The sequence below is a fragment of the Enhydra lutris genome, unplaced genomic scaffold (genome assembly GCF_002288905.1).
Source record: "Enhydra lutris kenyoni isolate GAN:26980312 unplaced genomic scaffold, ASM228890v2 scaffoldscaffold52, whole genome shotgun sequence".
Classification (NCBI taxonomy): Eukaryota; Metazoa; Chordata; class Mammalia; order Carnivora; family Mustelidae; genus Enhydra; species Enhydra lutris.
Genome location: NW_019154136.1, coordinates 8,200,814 through 8,222,393, shown reverse-complemented (window position 1 = coordinate 8,222,393; position 21,580 = coordinate 8,200,814). Strand labels below are relative to the sequence as shown.

Below are 21,580 nucleotides of genomic sequence, written 5' to 3'. Positions count from 1 at the left end.
TCCGAACCCTCTCCCTTTTGGTTCCGCGTTAAAAGGAGGCTTCGTTATCTACGCATGATTGAGTAAATCGTTGGCTGCTGGTGATTGAATCAACCTCCCGCTCTCTCCCCTCCCTGTAAATCAGGGACTGGGCCTGAAAGTCCCAGCCCTCTGTTCAGGGTTGGTTTGCGTAGCAACAGCCCCCTTCCTTAGCCGTGTTCCAAAAGTCACCTTGTTCACATACACCCCTTGGCGGTGGAGAGGGGCTTGTTAGGAATAACAAGACACTTGTTTACCTCTGGGGCTCCGGAGGGATTTTAGAAACCGAGGACAAGAGACCAAGTAGCCCAGAAGACGGTCCCAGTGTTCTTATTGCTCAGCAAGTCCCAAGGGTTTGGGGAGCTGTGAGCTGAGAACGGTGGAGGAAGATCAAATACACGAAGAAGATATTCTGGTCATCTGAATGACCAACCGTATGTATCCCACAAATCACAGTATCGCAAATTCCTGCTAACAACACTACATACAACATAGCTTAAGTGTATGTAGAATGCAGCGAAGCTTCTAGCGCAACCAGAAGACGTTTTCTCCTTAAAATGTCTTCGGATTAAAAAAAAAATTACAGGGAGAGAAATAAGGTAACGTGTAGAAAAACTGGTATGTGTGTCTTGAATGCAGCGGTGGCTAATGGAACCTGCAAGTCACGGACTGGCGTGTGAGGATACACGTATATTGCACCGATGTCAACGTTCCGCTTTCAACGTTGTCCTACAAAGATGTGAAGTGGAACTTTCAGTGGAAACTGCTTAAGGAATATGTGTAATTCCTCTGCAGTCTTTGCAACCTTGTGTGACTCTAGAATTATCTCAAAACGACAGGTTTTTAGAAATATTGGCGCAGTTGTAGGGAACATACCTTAGAACATTGCTTGTGATTCCGGCACCAAACCAGGGAACCGTTGTTCTGCAAAGAGAGAAAGAAATGTTGTCTCATTACATAATTTTCTAACTGATAACTCTGCACTGTGAATATCGTTTTTCCGTATCATCCTGAACAGAAGAGCAATTTCGCCCTCCTGACGTTCTCTCTTCCCAAAACAGAAAATGTGTTTCTAACGTAAGTTCCATTTCATCCTTGACCTCATGATAGAAACACAGACGTGTAAAATAAGAAAGATTTCAAGTTGCCTGAGAGGAAGAGGGTCTGAGCCACCTCTCCTGGCGTGCTGAGCCGTGAAATGCAGACCCATGGGGAAATGAACACTACGACGCATCTCTCCAGTAGTAAGCAGTTTGGGTAAACTTACAAGTCAGGGGTTTTCATCTCAAGCCTTTCACAGTCACAGAGTTTGAGCCTGGGAGCCTGCTGTTACTGACAAGGCACCGGGTGGATGAGTGAGTGTGGACGACGGACTTGCTATCCTTGTACCTGAAGTTTATCCGCTGTAAAAGGGAACACCATCTCATGCGTGATGTTGCCGGCATAAGGAAATAATACACCTACACCACGTAGCATGGCTTGATAACTCAGTCAGCGTGGAAGAAATATCAGAACTATGGTTTCCTGCATCTACCATCACATTCCTGCTGGGAAACCTCTCATCCCCCATGACTAACGTCTTGGTCGTGACTTCTCCTTTGGCTGGGATACGTCATGTCACAATGTGTGAGGCTGCAGTGGTTGGTAGAGATAGTAACAGCAATCAACCCATAATTTAGATACCGTGGCCCCTGTTTCCTTGAAGGTCAGGATTGGGTAGGCCATATCCTGGCCTGTTCCTCTATCTGAATCTCTAAACTTTGCATTTTGAGAACATCATCTGCTACTCAGAGAACAGTAGTGTTACATTTGTTCCTCATTCACAGAAAAGAAAACTGAACCAATATATCTTTTTTAAAAATATTTTTACAGCAAGTTCATGGAGATATAATTCATACACGCAAAGTGTACGTCATCCGAAGCGTATACACCAACGGTTTGTAGTAAAAAGTCCATTCTGAAGACCGAGAAGTGCACTCACAAGGCTGTGCAACCATCACCACCATCTAATCGTTGAACACTGTCACCAACCCCAGAATGAAACTTGGACCCATCAGCAGTCACGCTCCCAACTCCCTCCCTCGAGGCCCTGGGAACCACCGACCTACTCTCCTTCTCTGTAGAGTTGACGGATTCTGGAAATTTCATGCAAATGGAACTGTAGAACAGGTGGCCTTTTGTGTCTACATTCTGCCATGTGGCACCATGGTTCTCAGCTGGCTAAACGGTAGAGTATTTTCTCTGCCAATACTACTGCAAGAACCAATACTTCCTACCGTTTTGTGCGACTGCGTTGTATGGAAAGATCCTATTTTTCTCTTCTGCTCCCAAGAATCTACCTAAACAGACCCCACTTCCAATAACACACCGTCCTAATACAGGATTCCCGCTGAAACAACCTCAACTGCATAGAGTCAGAAAGTTTCCTCCGCTGGACTGAGATGGCCGGGCTGGAAGGCCACAGCCCCATGTCAAAGCTTTAACCGTGAGATCTACCATGAGGCCGTAACTCTCCTTTGCAGCCCCACAGCCCCAGAATCGTAAGGCAGACCCACAACGTCAGCTAATCTGGTATCAACCTACCCGACCCCCTGCCGACCTCTGCACGCCCTCAGTGCGCCCACATCTCTCGCTGTTTCTCAAGGTTCACTGGCCGGACTGGAGCTGGGCAAGGACAGGAACAGTCGGGGAGGAGGGAAAGTGTGATTTTTGACACGTCTTTATCAGAAAAATACTTAGACTGGGTAGAGGCCAAGGCAAGACAAATGGTGGCCGTGCTTTAATTCCCGGGAAGGAAGGGTTCGTAGAAACGGCGCGAGAAAGCACCGCACATAGATGGACACGCATCAGGGGAGCCCCTGACACGGCGACACACTCAGAGTTCACAGGAGGATCAGGCAGGCTGCAGTGTGGTTGCCCAGGCACAGGGCGACCACGGCAAAAGGCAGAGGTCAGACGTCGAGAGGCGCATCACGGAAAAGCGGAGAGCAGCCTCCAAGGCGCCTTCAGTGAGCCTCCTACGAGAAACCCGCCTCACTGTCCTGCCGGGGACGGCCCTTCCTCCCCGCGCTGCATGGGGCGGCTCCTGCGGGGACTTCCCAGGACCACACCCATCGGGGTGCCCTGGACCCCAGTCCGAGTGCCCCATGCTCAGCGCCCAGTGATGGACAGCGGTGAGGTTCCTTCCCAAGGGACTCCGGGCTGAAATGAGTGAACCTGGATGTTGGACACGGGGTCAAGGCTAGTGTCTGAACCAATACAGTGTCTTTATCGGGGTCACGGTCTAAGGACCGTGGTCAGAAGGTCCTGCTCCTTGTGCAGGGAACCTACACATGGCCCAGCTTCTGCCCTGTTCCCTCCCCATCCTCCCTGCCCTGGACAGATGGACAGGCCTCTGGAGGACGTCGCAGTGCCCTAACGGCCTCTGTCCTTGCTGCGCTGCTCTGGAGACATGCACCCTCCACCCCCGGTCTCTGGGCTTGGGATAGACGTCTTTTACTTAAGTCGGCTCCGTGACAGGAGCACCTTTCCCCTCTGCCCTGGAATGCCTCCCAGGACAGCAGCCCAGCTCCTGGCTCTCACAGAGGTGGCTTCCGTCGCCGGCCGCGGGAGGCACCCGGGGGCTGCTGAGTGGACACGGCAGTTGCTGCTGGCCCCGAGCAAGGACCGATAAAGTATTACTAAAGGGGGGTGGGGGTACGCCTTTGCCGGGATTATTATCTGTCGGGACTGTGGTTGCACTATTGCCCACATCTTCATGGCGGGCCTGTGCTTGGCGCTCCCACACTCAGCCCGCTGGCACACCCCACGCCGTGACACCAACTTCGTCGACCCATTTCACAGCTGAGAAACGGGGACTCCCAGAAGCCAAGTGAAGGAGCCTGAGTCATGAAGCAAATGGCTAAGCACAGCACGGACGCCACCGTGAGTAACGGTTCCAAGAAACAAGGGGTGAGCCCGATGGTGGGTTTTGCAGGAATCTGCAGAGTCAGAGTCTCGGGAGGGGGTAAGGTTGCTTATATGGTCCTAAGTGTCACGGGTTCAGGAAGCAACAGATCAGACTGATGGGCTGGAACAGAGACCAGGAGAGGAGGGCGCATGCACAGACAGAAAGCAGATGAGAGTCGATGTGGACTGACTGCTAGAAATAGAATGTGTTATGTATTAAATCTCAGAGGATAAAAAAAAAAAAATAGAAGCTAGGAAGAGTCACGTATCTGGCAGACCTTGATTTAGCTCCTTCTTGCTTCCTTTGACTGTAGGTAAAATGGTCAAAGATCAACAAGACAACACCAAGAATGGAGGATGGAGGACCTTCAGCGCCCCAGCAAAGGCCCCCTCTACTGCCCCGCCACGCGCAAACCCAGCGCCCTCAGACCCATTAAAGCAACAGCTGTAGCCTCTTGGTCAAGCTGCATGCATTTGGAGGGGAATTAACATCAGGGCTTTTCCTCGACCAGAACATTTTCATTTTAAGCAAAATTTCCCACTAACCATAAAATGAGACGCTGCCATCATAGAGAAATATTGGAGGCCACAGCAAGCAAACCAGGAAGGTTATTACGGTGGTCATCGGGTTTTCCGTTGTTGTTGTTCTTACGGACGACAGCACGTCCCAGAACGCTCGGGAGGATTAAACGCATAATCCTCGTATTTAGCAAAATGTCTGCAACGGACTTAGAGGTCCGAGAAAAGTCCATTACGACTCACATTACTTTGCCGTTATGACTGTTTTCAGGAGCGGGGGGGTAACCCTGTACTCTAAACCCCCCGGTCCCTATGTATAATGGAGTCCAATCTTCTTACTGAGGCTCCGGAAAGCGCGCCCACCACATTTTTCTCCTGGATGGTAACAATCTTGCCACGTTTGCCAATATGAGCGGGCAACGGTATTATTTTCGGTTTCATTTCCTTCAGGCACGTGTATTTCCTTTAGCATGAACTGTCCGCATTTTACCATCTCTGTTCTGGATTCTTTAACCTTATCGACTCTAGCCGCTATGGGTGCCAACTAGATTTCACAAAGTCATTTGTGTGTAACAGGTGTTGTCAACATTTTCCTGGTCATTCGCCTTTTGGATTTATTCGTGTTTTCTCTCTGTGCAGAAATTTCTACACACACACACACACACACACACACACACACACACACACACACAGACGTCCATAGATATGTCCGTCTGCATTTCCTTTTTTGGATTTTAGGTTTCCTGTTTTTCTTAAGACAATCGCCCCACGGCAAGGTTTTGCAGCTGTTCTTTGCTTTTGCCTTCTATCAATCAGCATCCGCCATTCTATTTACCTCCACAAAAAACTTCTAAGAACCCTGCCTAATGGCATCAGGGATGCTGGTAAACCCCCCAATTAACGCCAGGTGCACACACACCGAGCCCTCCAGCTCCACTGCTCACCTGTCATGCTCTGGGAGCAGAGGAGCCATGGAAAAATACAAGAATTCAGTACATTTCAACCATCCCGCCCCAGGGGGAAGTTCTTAGTCAGATTACAATAGCCTTCGCCCGCGAAGCCACTGGAGAACACAAACAAAATACAGTATTTGCAATCAAGCCTCCTTCTGGCTTCAAGCCAGCAAAGACAGTCACAGGACGATTGCCTGTGGAATCATTATTGTACCTCCAGGTAGGATCAGACAGGGGGGCTGGGGTACAGATTACATCCTGTATTTTACTGGTTTAACTAGATCAAACATGAGCGCTAGTCAGTCCACCTTTCAAAGAGTTTAGGTAAGTTCAATCAGCTGCACCCGGACATTATTTCAATAACATGTTCAAAGTCTCTCCTTTCCAGCTTTTTGATTTCCTTCTTCCTTAAAGAAAAATAATTCTCCAAAAGCTTCGAGTAAAGGAAACACTTCATTTACTCCAACACAACCCACAAGGAGAGGATAAAGATCAATGAGAACTAGCTATCTAGATAGAAGCATTTGCAAAAAGAGAAGAGAGAACAGATCGCACATTTTCTTTAACATAAGCAGGTGTAGGTGTGTAACCAGGGCTAAGTGGCCCTTCTGCAAACATAACACTAAACTGGGGACCAACTGCAGGACAGAACATTTGAAACTGAAACTATCCCAGAAAACCCACATAGACCAAGTGTTTACCATTCAACCCTGTGAAGCTACAAATCATCAGCTTTGACTGTCAGTCGACAATTCTGATCTCATATTAAATATACGTTTTTGGGGGCGCCTGGGTGGCTCAGTCAGTAAAGCCTCTGCCTTCAGCTCAGGTCATGATCCCCAGGCCTTGGGATCGAGCCCCACATCAAGGCTCTCTGTTCAGCAGGGAGCCTGCTTCCCCCCCTCACTCTCTGCCTGCCTCTCTGCCTACTAGTGATCTCTGTCAAATAAATTAAAAAAAAAAAAAAAAAACCTTAGAAAAAAATAAAATCTTTTTAGAAATAAAAAGTAAAAATAAATGTAAGGTTTTTTTAAACGAAGGCATGGATGGGCACTTGCGTGGCTCGGTCAAAGACCCTATGACTCTTGATCTCAGGGTGGTGAGTTCAAGCCCCATTACTTAAATAAACAAAACTTAAATAAAAAATCAAAAAAGGAAAATGAAGGTATGGATTAAAATTTAGGAATTCATTTTCATCCAGAATATTTTCCTATTACTTTGGAACCATGCAATAATATACTTAATTTCATTTGTTATTAACAGGATGTACTTGTCTACTGTCGATATACTTGGAATTTTCCCCTGTATTCCACAGCAGCTAAAAGATAGTGGAGGAGAAGGACATTATGAGGAGGCATTTCTGTCGCTCGGAATTTTTTTTTTTTTTTAATGAATCTTTGCAAGTGATCATTTTGACTATAGATTTCGTTCAAAATATTTCTCGGGACGCTTCTATGTACATGACTAAGTGAGAGAAACTCATCTGGAAAGACTCCGTGCTATAGGATTCCAAATATGCGAGCTTCCCAAAAAGGCAAAACTAAGGAGATGGGGGAAAGATCGTTGACAGGCAGGGCAGAGGAGGGCGGGGCATAAACGGTGGGACAGAAGGGATTGTTAAGGCAGTGAAAACACTCTGATAGCATAACGGTGGCTCCATGTCCTTATCCATTTCTCATGTACAGCACCAGGAGGGAACCCTAACATGAACTGTGGCCTCGGGGGAAAACGGTGTGTCACGGAAGGTTCACAGACACAGCCCACGGACCATGAGTGAGGGACGTTCATCCCGGGGGGGGGGGGGCTGTGCATGTGTGGGGACAGGGAGTCTCTAGAACAGTGTACCTTCTACTCGGTTTTGATGGGAACCTGAAACTACTCTAAAAAACAAAATCCACATCAAAGTCTCGAGAGGGGAAAGAAAGCAAGCTTTGTGTGTGTATTTGTTGATCGTAAGTAGGACTTCTTTCGAATGTTACGGGTCACCCTCCTTAAATAAATGGCCGTCCACCCCCCACTCTCGGTCAGAAAATCCTCTCTGATTCCACCAACGTCACACTGAACTGAATTTTCAAGCAACGTCGGCCATCCATGTGTCTGTCTCCACGGACGCCCAGCCCTTCCCCGTGCCGGAATGCACGCCCGGCCACAGTGTCTTTGCTTCACGTCTTTGCGCTCAGCAGCTCGTTGGGAACAAGAACCTTTGCAAGCCCTGTCCTTCCAACCAGGACATGTGCCCCCAGCAGGCCAGGCCCCGTGCATCCTTCAGGTCACAGAAAATGCTACTACTTTGGGGAAGGCTTCCATGATCCCTGCACCCTATCCCAGATCCCCGGTGACATCCCAGATCCCCAGTGACACACACCCTAGCAAGCTCCTTGCACTTCTCTTCCAAAACGCTCTACCATGGTGGACACGTTTAGTAAATGTATTATTTTTAATGATCAGGTGCCTGAAAACATGGTAAAGGCAGAGACTGTCTGTATCTCTTGCTTACCATGGGCTCCCTGACCACCTTAAGAAATATTATTAATTAAATAATGAATGAAAGGGAATAGGAAGTCATACGAGAAATTTACACTTTAATCACTAGGTCATAAAGACCTGAAAAGAATGAAATTAAGTAGACTGAGGTATGCAAACCGTTCACTTTCTCTGAGAGGAGCTTTGAGGAAGTAGGTTCATTATTTTGTTTCCTATAGAGCTCAAGAGATTCAGCATCGCAATATCAAAAATGGAACAAAAAACTTGCATTCAGAATCAAATACAAATTATTTTAGAAATGATCATGCTAATTATCTCTTTACAGATGCACATAATTAAAGTTATCTAAAGAAAATTTATAGCACAGCAAGTGCCAGACTATGCCATATGGGAAAACATTACATTTTATTAACATGCTACTATGAATTTTGACAAGGAATATTTTAATGAGTTCTATATGGGGGCGAGCATTAGATCAGGACAGAATTTTTACTCCTCAGGGTCCCTGCGAGGAGGGCGGGACCCAACACAGGACCAGAAGCAGTAGCTTCTCTTAGGACGTCTCCAGCAACGGTCTCCCGCGCCAGTCCCCTCCAGGAGGGCCTGCTGGTCCCAGAATCACTCTTGCCAGCTAGGACTTCAGATACGAATTCCCTAAGCCATATTTGGTATTCCAGTGTGTATTTTCAGGAGACAACTCCAGAAAGGTGGGCCGTCCCCACGGAATCACATAAAACCCTGAAAATTTCCCGACAGAATCCCTGATTTGTGCTGAAATAATTCCAGCCTGAAGCCGGCTTAGCGGGAGCACTGAAGGTCTTAACTAGAATTGAGTGAGTGACTCATTGTACGAGGGGAAGCATGAGAAGAAGAACACCTCCTAGAACTCGGACAGCTACGGATATGCTGACAGAAAACCTGAACAACAAAGAAACGTCCCTGCCAATGTCAGTCTCCTCCACAGCTTCCCATTCCTCACTCTGAAACGTGTACTTCACGCACCAATTGTGTGCGAGTTCTTCCGATCACAGGAACCACTCGCCCGTGGCCATCCCGACGTGTCTACACAGTAAACACACACTTGGGGACTCAAGCGGCCAGTCCTGCAGGGCAGAGGCTTTGGGTTCATTGGGTAGGAAGGACACCCACTTCCCCGGTGGGGGTACGGTAGTCGGACACACCAACGTCTGTTCCCAAGCCTTTCTTGGACGCTTTCCTGACCCGAATGATTTGCGTCTAAGTGATGTTGACAAAGACAAGACTGGGAAGAAGGGAGAAGAAGGAGCAGTCGGAGAAGCAGACAGAACAGGGAAGAGAGAAAGGGTCCACACAGTCTGGGGTAAATGACACATTGGGTCTATGGGCATAAGCGTGAGATTTAAAGACTCATACAAATGGAAGAGCAGATTGGAATATAAAAGCAGGTTTTGTTTGAGACATCGAGAGGCACAGGGAAATGCGCACTGTTTCGGATCTCTGCGGCCCTGGCTTACAGAGAGCTGGCCGTCAGTCGGCCCTCCGGCAGGGTCTACACCTCGGATGCTACGGTGGGCTAGGGAGCTTCAGCTCAGCCTCCGTGGCAACCCTCAGGACTGTCCAATCTGGGGGAGGGGGTCCCCACTAACGTGTGAGCATCCCAGCTACACCCGCTGTAATCCACAGTAATTACACACGAAGCACAGAAGAAAAGACTGGCGGATCAGAGGGGTGAGGAGTTCTGGAAATGAGAGTCAATGCCCAGGATCCACTTCTGGGACATAGAGTATGTCCTTTCAGCAACCGTAGGCAAAACTGTGAGACACTGTGCTTCACTGAGACACACAACCGGACCGTCATCTTTCCCCGACTGCGGTGAACGCGACACCATGACTGCTGACCCGTCACAGTGGTCAACACTTCACGCACGAGGACTCGGTCACGGCTGTGCGTGCTCTCACCAGTGAAACTAAGGTGTGTACATTGTTGCTTCCACACAGGGCGGGTTTCCCTGCCATTTAAAATGTGATCAGTGCGATACCTGGGTGGCTCAGGTCATGATCCTGGAGTCCCAGGATTGAGTCCCGCCTCGGGCTCCCTGCTCCGTGGGGAGTCTGCTTCTCCTGCTGACCTCTCTCCTCTCATGCTCGCTCTCTCTCATTCTGTCTCTCGAATAAATAAAATCTTCAAAAAAATAAAATAAAAATAAATATAAATAATATGTGATCAGTGCAGGGGCCCCTGGGTGACTCAGTCATCAGCATCCCGCCTTTGGCTCGGGTCAGGATCCCAGAGTCCTGGGATTTAGCCCTGCGTTGGGCTCCCTGCTCCGTGGAGAGTCTGCTTCTCCCTCTCCCTCTGCCCTCGCCCCTGTTCCTTTCCTCTCTCTTTCTCTAACAAATAAATAAAACCTTCAAAAAAATTTTTAAATAAAAAAAATGTGATTGATATAATTAGAGAATGGCTTGGCACTGAAAGGGGAAACTGTGGTGTATGCAGACGTGCAAATGAAGAAACGAAAAAGTGTGGCCGATACTGCCCCGAGCCTGAACTTCCGTAGTTAGCCAATACCGTAGAGGATGTAAGCAAGCAATAGGACACAGCAGACGGCACTGTGTCACGTGATGATTGATGTATGAACAAAAGGAGTCACAAAATGCAAATGAAACACAAAAGAAACCACCAAAACTCCTGGACCAAATAAAAGGTATTACAGAACAAGGTATTAGTGGGACTAAATGATGTTTCTAATTTTTTTTTTTTTAGTATATGTGCTGCCGAAGCGAGCACATAAATGATGTTTCTTACAAAAAAAAAAAAAAAAAAAAGGATTTTATTTATTTATTTGACAGACAGAGATAGCACAAGCAGGGGGGAGGCTAAGAGGGAGAAGCAGGCTCTCTGCTGAGCAGAGAGCCCAAGGCTGGACTTCATCCCAGGCCCCTGAGATCCTGACCTGAGCCGAAGGCAGATGCTTCACCGACGGAGCCACCCAGGTACCCCCAAATGATGCTTCCTCTATGAAAGACCATCACTGAGCTTGTGTCCTGATTTTACGGTAATTTTTTTTTCATTTCTTAGGGTTGCATAAAAATGGATGTTGCACCCATGGTTTCTTAGGTTCATTAAAATCTCTTCTACAAATTCATGATGGCTCTCGACAAACCTTATCTTCTCCATAAGGACACATCGTGAGAGTTCCTCTTTCGGGGGCAGCCCCTCCGTTCCCTAACCTGTATTCAAGAAACGACCAGCGACTTCTTAAACTGACCCGTGTGTCACAGAAAGTGAGCCTGTGGTTATAGGGAGTGAAGGATTATTATCAGTGCTACATGGAGGACTGTCCAGACCACAAAAAGATAAACTCAGTGTGACTTTCGATGGCCTCGAACGTCGCACGTGCATACAGAACTTCTACAGACGTGAATTGGGACGGAAGGAGCTTCTTGTGCTGTTTGTTCTTCTCAGTGAAATTAGGACGTAAGTAATTTTCCAAAAGAAGTGAGATGATGGAGGGGAGGTTGGACGACAGTGTGAACATCCGGGTTAGTTGCTGAAGGAACGTGGGAGCTGAAGCGAGTAGAACTACACTGCCAGGATGGGTGGATGGTACAGATGTTTACCTGAGGTCGTGCGCTATGCAGATTCATAGGAACACCATTCCACGTGATTGTGTCATTTTTTTTTAATATTTCATTTATTTATTTGAGAGCGAGCAGGACAGAGGACAGCAGATGAAGCTTGTCTCCCCAGCAAGTGCAGCGCCTGAGCCTAAGACCCAGGGATCATGACCTGAGCCAAGGTCCGACACCCAACTGACCGGGCCACCCATGCGCCCCAGACTGTGTGAGTTTCTCCAGCAGGACCCACACCTGAAATGACACACCCCGAAATGACACACCCACGTAGGCATCTTTAGGGCTTAATGGAGTCAGAGTCAGAAATCTGCAGTCGGAGATTAGCCAAAGGGCAAAAAAAAAATAAAGCTATTGACCAAAAAAAGCCAAAATTAAAATGATACATCATGCGCTGCAGACAGGATGCCACAGGAAATTAAAAGTGAAAGGGCCTGTGTCACAGCTTCCCACACTGGGGGTTCAAAGAACCATGTGCAGGGCGCTTGGGTGGCTCAGTGGGTTAAGCCGCTGCCTTCGGCTCAGGTCGTGATCTCAGGGTCCTGGGATCGAGTCCCGCATCGGGCTCTCTGCTCGGCAGGGAGCCTGCTTCCCTCTCTCTCTCTCTCTGCCTGCCTCTCTGTCTACTTGTGATCTCTCTCTGTCAAATAAATAAATAAAATCTTTAAAAAAAAAAAAAAAGTGTGAGGGAGAAGAGTTCTGGTGGATGGTAGGTCCCTGGTGTGCCAACAATTGGAACCGCTTCCACCCCACAGGGAGAATTCTGTGGCACACCAGAGTAATGGTTGGGGGGCACCTAGGTACCTCAATGGGTTAAGCCTCTGCCTTTAGCTTAGGTCATGATCTCAGAGTCCTGGAATGGAGCCCCACATCGGGCTCTCTGCATAGCAGGGAGCCTGCTTCCCCCTCTCTCTCTGCCTGCCTCGCTGCCTGCTTGTGAGCTCTCTGTCAAATAAATAAATAAAATCTTAAAAAAAAAAAAAAGAGTAATGACTGGTAGTGAATCCTGTCACATGCCACCCAGATGTCCCCATGCGTCCACGGCTGAAATGGACGTACCTACTAAGGGTGTTGAGCTCAGACAGTTCACGGCCAAACTCTACCTCTCCCCACCTGGAAACCGTACTCAGTGGAAGAGAGGTTAGTGAACCACACCACACCCCAGGGAGAAGTCCACATGGAGGGACGACGGTCTGGTAGATGCTGTGGGACAAAGGACCAAGCTCCCTGTCCCAGGCAGGGTAAGTTCACAGGCACAGCTCCAGATGGTGCTGTGGTACCACATCAGCCCAACTCCTGCCCGACGCTGCGTCCTTCAGTCCCAGGCTGATCCTGGGAACATCGCCCAGCCAGGTTCTGAGCTCACATCTCAAAAGCTCAGAATGTGCTCCACGAATAACAACTGTGCCTTCCCATCACCACGTCCAGGAGGAAAGACTTTTCTCCAACTGAGAGGCTTTTGGAAAAATCCAAGTTACAATAAAGCCAAGGGGACAGAAAGCATCATCTTTTGAAAAAGGTGAGGGTGTTGAAGGAATGAACCAACTGGTGGCAGGCAGAAGGGCGCCCTTCCAGTGCCAAAGATGGAAGTGGAACCACGGGAAACAGCAGGTGAGCCGGGGAACATTCTCGCCCAAGGACAGATCTCACTAAGTCCAGACAGGTCTTCCTCGGTGGGCCAAGCTAGCTTGGGACGCATTACAAATTCAATTCATGAAACTAAGAGAACTGTATTCTCTTGAAGGTGTTCACCAAAGAAAAACCTAGTGTTGTTGCAGAATGTTTCAACTCATTATCCACGGCTATTTTTCATTTGTGCATTTAAAAGCAACTTTGTTGTGAGGCTGTGTACCCAACCACTGAGAGAACAAGAGAAATCCTTTCCTTAAAAAAAGTGTCAGCACCATTCCAAAGTTCCTGTGGAGAATTAAAGTCATTATCAAAGCAGAAAAAAAAATGCAAGAACAATGCAGAAAAACAATGTAAACACACAACAATTCTTAATTACATCCTTTGCTCAAGCTCCCTGGAATGGCTAGGATGGGGCGCAAATTTACAACTCGCTGAAAGTATACTTTAATGACTAGCAATGTTTAGGAGGCTTCTTTGGTCCTTTCTTTCCCTAATTCTTGTTGCTGCTGCTGTACTTCTATCGTACGATGTCTTAAACATGAACAAAACAGAAAAATTCGTCAAGAGAAATTCAAGCAAAATAGGAAAGCATGCACCCAGCCACTTAAACAATGACGTCATCAGCTCTCTTAGTTACATCAGGGTTCAGCCCTGTCCCACCTGGTAGTGTGCAAATGGTGCCCTTATTCATAGCAACTGAAAGCCAAGTTATTGTTCTATCAAAATGTTGTGAGGGCATTTAGAATTCTGTCTCTGCCGCAGGTAATCAGCTAAGCTGGGTAGGATTCCAGACCTCTCTGGGGCTTTCTACATCATGACTAACATTGCCTCTGTGCAAGGCGTCCCCATCAGTGGGCATTTTGGCCAACTCCTTTCTGGGAGAGTCCACGAGTCTATCCAAACATAGCCAAGCTGTTCTCTAAACGTAACCAGGACAAGAAAAGGGACTCAAAATGTGTTTCTAAATACCCACTCGAAATGTTTGTAAACTGCAGAATTCTGACTCAGATGATACCATATAATTACAATTCAGTGAAGACCTTGGAGGTTCATGTAATCCATCTTCTTGCTGAAAACAAGACAAATCTAACTCGTTAATGACATGTAATTGTCTTATAACACAAGCCACTTTCCAAGGGAAAGAGTTTCAGCATCTCAGTAACATGCTAGCCTGTTCTCATCTCATCGAGTTTTCCGTCCCCGAATTCCTGTTGAAACGCATTTGGGGCAACAGGGGTGAGGAGTTATTGAAGGTCAGACTTCCTGCCTGCTGATATCCTCTTCTGTGCTTAACAAAATGCTCTCATCACTCTCTCCAAAACACGCACAATGCCTTAGCAAAAGGTCCAGACCAGATGAGGACACAACATGGGGTCCATCCTGTCTGAGTATGAAGAAGGAAGATCACACAGACATTATTCATTTCCATAACACTTATGGGGTACGACGCAGAGGATGATGCGAACAACCCACACCTTGAACGTGAACGTGACATGGGGACCTTTCTGAACAATGCTCACCAATGTCTGAGGAGAAGGGCAAGTGCAGAGTGCGTTGAAAGGGAGGAGCTAAGCATCCCGCAATGGCGCTAACCCTCAAAACCACCCCGCCTAGGCTCTCTGGACACACGAGGTTACTCACGGTTGTGGCTTTGAATCACATGTGAAAGCCATCAGCAATACTGGCAATACAAGACTCTGGAGAACATTCTAGAGCATTATGAAAATTGTGAGAGTTTAAATAGAGACTCGAGCCCAATGTTCTCCTTGTGTAGATGAAGACACTATAGCCCCCAAAGGCTAAAAATGGGCAACCCATGGCTGATTCAAACAGAAAGAATATCCTGACAGAAAGCATGCCTCAACTTGGAGTCACCAGAACCAGGTCCCTTATCACAAAAATGCAAGCTTTCGAAAAAAATCCATTTCTTCTTTTCTAAAAAGACAAGAGTATTTTTGTAAGGCAGACACAGATATTTATGAAGACCATCTGTGATCATTTCAAGTCAAAGCGGTAGTCAAGCTGGCAAGAGGCAGAATCCATCAATATGAATGATTTGCACATAAAAGGTGACCATTAATAATGTAGAAGGTCTCCGAGAGGTCTAGGGTCCTGGGTGGCTCATGCAATTAACTATGGAGAAGTCAGAATTCCAAGAGCCCTTAAGAAGTCCTGATATAATAAGAAAAAAAATGGTTTTCCATTGCTTATGAGTAAGATCAATCTTATGAATTTCTACATTGAATTCATAACCCACAACCCATAACCCCCTTTTGGGGAACATGAATCCAATAACATCGAAGACTGTTTCTTTTGGGTTCCTGCACCCAGTTCCAATGGAGGATGGGCTGTGGGATTCCCTACACCTCACCAAGCAGCAACCAGACCTCAGGAGGGTGTGGGAGAATTTAACTCAATTCAGATTCCACAGGCAAGGGGCTCAGGCCTCCAGGACTGCTCCACAGCGCACCCAGCCCACCAATCGCTCCGTGCAGATTCCTACCTGTGCTTCTGACCACCAGGCCAAAGACCCAAGGTTCCAACAACCCCCTCCTTGGGTTTGACTGATTTTCTAGAGCAGCTCACAGAACTCAGAGAAACATTTTACTAGGCGACTGAATTTGAATAAAAGGTTGTACTGTCAGAATAACCAGATAGAAGAGATACTTTGGGCAAGGTATGGGGAAAGAGGATGGCGCTTTCAGGCCCTCTCCAGGCTCCTCACTGCTATGTGCTCACCAGCCCTGGAGCTCTCTAGACCCTCCTCTGCTGGGTTTTTCTAACGGCTTCATGACACAGGCATGACTGATTAAATCACTGGCCACGGTTGACTGAGTCAACCTGCAGCACCTCTCCCCTTCTGGACAGAGGGGGACGGTTGGAAGTCCCAACCCTCTGTTCACAGGCTGGTGCCACTAGCGACCTGCCCCCACCCTTAGGTTACTTCAGGACTTTCCAAAAAAGTCCCCTCATTAACATAACAGAAGACACCTCCATCACTACATCAACATCACAGGAAATTTCAAGGGGTTCGACCCAGGAACCAGTACATGAAAACCAAATACGTGAGAAATCTATTTTGGTCACCTGAATTACCAGATACATATTCCTTATAAACCACAATGTCCCAGCATTCTTCATATTATTTAAAATTCAAAAGGAAACATAGTGACCAAGTTAGACCAAGTGACTAAGAGAATACTTAATTCTTAGGGCATACGTTTGCATCGTAAGGCGGCACTTGTCCACCGTGACGTAGACCGTTTCAGATAAAACAGGCCAGCGTTGGGTGAAAACAGACCGCTTAAGGAAGTGTGGAACAGCCAAACATTCACTATGAGACGGTTCTCGTGCAACGTAGTAAGTCTATTCTCAGCCTGTTCTTTCTACGATACGTCCATGTCCTCAACCTGATATGCTTTATTTTTGTTCCATAACTGGACCTTGACTACTTATGAACTGTCCTCTCTAAGGTTCCCCTTGAGGAGTCTTCATTCTAGACCTCCATCCCTGAACACCCATGGTCAGAGGAGGCACCCATGGGCTCCTTCCCCCAACGACCTGGAACCACAACCTAGGTTTCAAAAGAGAAAGCAACGATTCCAATCCTCTCCTTCGACAAATGAATGCAATGAAAGTGACTCCGTCCTCAGTTATGTTTCTGCCATGGGAGCCACCGCGGACTCCTGTTTCGTCAGCCAGACCTTAAGAATGACCCCGAATGAGCGACGGCTGGTTGGAAGAAGGCAGGTCCAAGAGTCAGAGAACAGAGGACCGAGTGCAGGGAACCGGGCACATCTTACCGAGCAAAGAGAGGCACCAGAGAGAAAGCTAGCACGTAGAGAAGCTGACATCAATGGTTCTCAAAGTGGGGCCCCGAGACCACAATCATGGGCCGGAAGCTTGTCAGACAGGCAAGTGCCAGGGTCTCACTGCAGACCGGCAGCATCAGAAGTGCTGGGGCGGGTCCAGGAGCTGCGTCGTGATAGGTCTGCTGGGCGACTGTGACCTTCGCTCTAGCTGCAGAACCTCAGGGAAGGAAGAACAATTCCCCTCACTTTGCTATCCCTGACTCCATGAAAAATACCTCCAAATGGTTCTTTCTCCTCTCTCTCCACGTGTGCCAAGTAGACGGAGTCCCCCTGCCCAGCGTGCGGATGTCCCCTCGCATTCCAGTTACTGAAACCGTGCTCTGCATCCGGCAATAAACCGAACTCCGGATGAGTGCGCGCACACGCACGTGCTCAAGCCTGTGTCTGCACAGGTTGCTCAAGGCGAGGACGCCCGGCACAGACCGGGCCAGTGTAGCCTCCACTCTGGCTCAGCCTCACCTCTGCCTATGAGCCTCTTTGTAAGAAACAACTCTGGAAAGATGTTATATATTGCTCAGGGTAACAGTGAGGACGAGAAGAAAAAGGAGTTTAAAGGCACTCTCCAATCTCCCTATTTTTCACAATAGAGGCTGGACAGATGTGAGGCTTGACAGGTGTGATCTGTTGTTCCTAATAAGCAGTTCCCACAAGGCACATTAACGCCTGGCTTCTGGCAAGTTGACCAGCAGAGGATTAATTTCAAGTTATTGAGCTAATGACTTACAAGCATTAACAGCAGCCAGAGAGAAGCTGTTTCCAGAGAGTGGGAGCTGAATTCTCCTGCTGTTACAGCAAGAACCGTTAGAAAATTTCTACTTGCACAAACATTCAATGCTTCATAAAGGAGAATGATTTTTTCCATTTGCATTTGTACAGAATATTTTAATAACAGGTTTCATAATACATTGAGTCCTAAAAGTACTTATTCTAATACGAAAGCAAAATCTACACCTTGTTATGCACTTACAGGCCAGAAGAGTCAGGATTTAGTTGACTTCTATTTGTAGCGGGGAAAACCTAAACAGAAAAGAAAAAATACTACAACTATATGTTTTTCCCATTCTAATGGACTTGAAGTCAGATTTTTGTCACATTGTTTGCTTGTGATATATGCTTTTTTTGGTGCTAAGTTATGTGTTATTCATTAGAGAGTGCAGAATAATTAATCAAACTAAAATCAAGCACCTTGTAGTCAATTATACCCTGACTTATAGGAGAGTGTAACCCATTCATCAAGATTCTGGGTTATTTTAATATGAACTTCAAAAGACCGCATGCTTTAATGAGAGACCACTTGAGAAAACATGATGAATTAAATGTGATACAAGACGAACAGAAATAACCCCAAGAAAAGACTGCACTTTCCCAAAAATCAATTCCAGGAAAAATGTGTGTTACCTGCAGAATTATAAGCACCCAGCATCTGGGAAGTCAGGTATGTTTTCATAACAGACTAGATGACCTAGAATTCAATGCCCTTTTCTCCTTATACAACACTTATCCAGGATTTCAAATTTCAAGTAAAAATCCTACTGAATCTATTCTTAGGCCTCATAAGAGAATAGAAAATCACTAAGTGACGAATGCATGTAATCTGAATTCCATTCAACTAAGCATTGTCAAAGACATTTCAGAGGGTAAGTTTCTGAAACTGAAAACCGAAAATATTTTATTTACTTTTTTCTAAAATAAATTTTAATTTTTAGAACAGTTTTAAGTTTGTACCAAAAGGACAAGAAAGGTGGTGTGATTTCCCACGTCCTCTGCCCCTACACCTGCACGGCCGCCCCGGTCATCAACAGCCCCCACCAGAGGGTACACTTGTTACCACTGGTGAGCGTCCGCTAACACAGCCTGTTCAGCAAGGGTCCGTAGTTTACGCTCAGGTTCACGCTGGGTGTTGGGTGTTCTGTGGGTTTGAGCAGACATATGGAGACAGGGATCCACCACCACAACAGCACATAAGTAGGGTCACTGCCCTGAAAATCCTTACTCCTCACCCGACTCATTCATCCTTCTCCCATCCCAAACCGACAAACACTTATCCCCCAAGTTCTGCTTTTTCAAGAATGTCATATATTTGGAATCATTGTATTGAGGGTTTTCAGATCGGCTTCTCTCCCTTAATAACAGGCATTTCAGTTTCTTCACGTCTTTCTGTGGCTTGATAACTCATTCCGTGTGAGCACTGAGGAGTATCTGATTATCTGGGTGGACCCCAGTTTGTTTCTCCACTCACCTACTAAAGGCATCTTGGTTGCTTTCTAATTTTGGTAATTATGAAGAAAGCTGTGTAAACATCCATGCCAAGTTTCTTAGAAACATGAATCCTCAATTCATTTGGGTAAATACCAAAGAGCACAATTAGCGTATTGTATGAGAACAGTATGTCTCGTGTCATGTTAAAAAATAAAATTTGACAGAGTAAATTTAAGATCTAATTGGGTTTATCAAGCAGTTCGTGAACGCAGGCAGCATGCCATCTGGTAAGAAGAGAGACGCTCTGATGGACGGCACGAAATGGAAGGTTTTCAAAGGAAAAAGGTAGAACAGGAAGTTCTTATGGAAGGAGAGGTAGGGTGACACTTGCTTCTGGCAGGGAAAGGAATAGGAGGGATTTGTTCCGTGTAGATTCCATCGCTAGAGCAGATCAGGAAATTTCAGGTCCGACGCTAAAAGCCCCCATTCCTGGGGCAGGTGGAAACTGTACATGAGTCTTGGTCTGCAGACCGGGAGAGCAAATGACTCCATTTGGGGCTTGCTGTCTCTGATGGTCTCCTCCTTTTAACACACACGGCCGAGCTGTCTTCCAAAGCGGCTGCACCATTTTGCATCATCCCAGCCGTGAACAGGAGCTCCTGTTGCTCCACGTCCCCAGCAGCCTGGCTGGTGCCCAACGCACTCCAGATCCGGGCCATGCTCGCAGGCACGGAGCAGTATCTCATCGTTCTTTTCCGGTGCGTTTCCCAAGGACCTCTGGCACGGAGCGCATCTTTTCATATGCTTGTTTGCCCCTGTATGCTTCCTCTGGTGAGGGGGGTCTGTTGAGGTCTCTGGTCTCAGGTTGTTTAAATTTGGCTCTTGGACCAGACCGTGAAGCACCAAGGTTCAAGGGGACACACTACTCATTGTTAAACCCCCAGATCTTTGGCACCAGGCACGCATTCCGTGCCCCACTCATCTTTTTTTTTTTTTTAAGATTTTATTTATTTATTTGACAGAGAAAGAGATCACAGTAGGCAGAGAGGTAGGCAGAGAGAGAGGGGGAAGCAGGCTCTCTGCTGTGCAGAGAGCCCGATGTGGGGCTCGATCCCAGGACCCTGAGATCGCGACCTGAGCCGAAGGCAGACCCTTAACCCACTGAGCCACGCAGGCGCCCCAGGTGCCCTGCTCATCTTAACAGCAACAGTCAAAACTGCTGGGAAGCCACTTCCCTGAGAGGTCTTGCTCGCACTCAGTTCCATCATAGTGGGACCCGGTGACACAGTTCGACCCACTCACTGCCCCCATGTTCGAGGTCAGGAAATTGAGCAAACAGCAGTGAAACGGTCTCAGAGAAGGTTCAAAGACAGAACTTCTTCAAAAAGAAAAGCAGTTTACTTGCAAAGAAGATCCAAGAGAAGCAGACTTTAGGACCAGCTCACAAAATTAAAATATATATATATATATAAAATTTTAAATTAGCAGGTATTTAAAGGAAAAAAATAAAACCCTGTATTTTCTTAAAGGCGTACATCCACAAGTTCTAGGACATAGCCTCAGAATCAGCACGATTACTTTTTTCTTTTTTAATTCAAATTTTAGGTAGTTAATGTACACAGCAATATTGGTTTCTGGAGCAAAATTCAGTGCAGAATCAGCATTATTAGAGAGAGAGATGCAGTTGTTTCCTTTCAGAAGAATGTCTGCTGTAGAATGGAAGGACGGCATTTTTTTCTTCAAATCGCGTTTCATAGAAACAAGTGCCTTTTCTTCTCTAAATTCTCCAGTGGAGGCATAAATGAGCACCTTTCCAACTCCCACGTTGTACGTAGAACATGGTGAATGCAATCAGCTTGTCCGTTTCTGGCTCCGGGTTTCTTTCTCCACCCAGGGCACAGGAACATGTAACAAAAGACTCACGTATACGTGTGTACATATGTACGTGTCTCCAGATTTTGACACGCCTGCCTAAATACAGACACGGATGGAGACACACATACAGATCCAGAGAAATGTGAAGAAGAGAGAGCTACCCTAGTCAGGAGGGGTGATTTTGCCCCACGGCACGTCCTGATTTCAATGTTTGGACAGACAGCTGCATAGCTAGATACAGATTTTGTTTGTTGGGACGGGGATGAGAGGGATTCTACTGGCATCCGGTGTGTAAAGATCAGAGAGGCAACTGAACAACCTAAGAGGCACAGGACAGCCCCACAACACAGAACCACCTGGCCCAAAATATCAGTACTGCCAGGACTGAGAAAGCCTGAGCTAGGCACGGATGCGTAGTACACCGACCGACATGTACATGCAAACAAAAACATTTTAAGTACTCTCTACA

At 46.9% G+C, this 21,580-nt stretch overlaps 1 protein-coding gene across 1 annotated transcript in view; it reads right to left on the bottom strand.

Moving 5' to 3' along the window:
* Positions 1–21,580, bottom strand: part of LOC111157196 (anosmin 1) — a 171,190-nt gene that overhangs the window by 137,309 nt on the left and 12,301 nt on the right. The window contains exon 2 of the mRNA XM_022518486.1: positions 895–942. Coding sequence (XP_022374194.1) covers positions 895–942 — 48 coding nt within the window. The remainder of the gene's footprint in view (positions 1–894; positions 943–21,580) is intronic.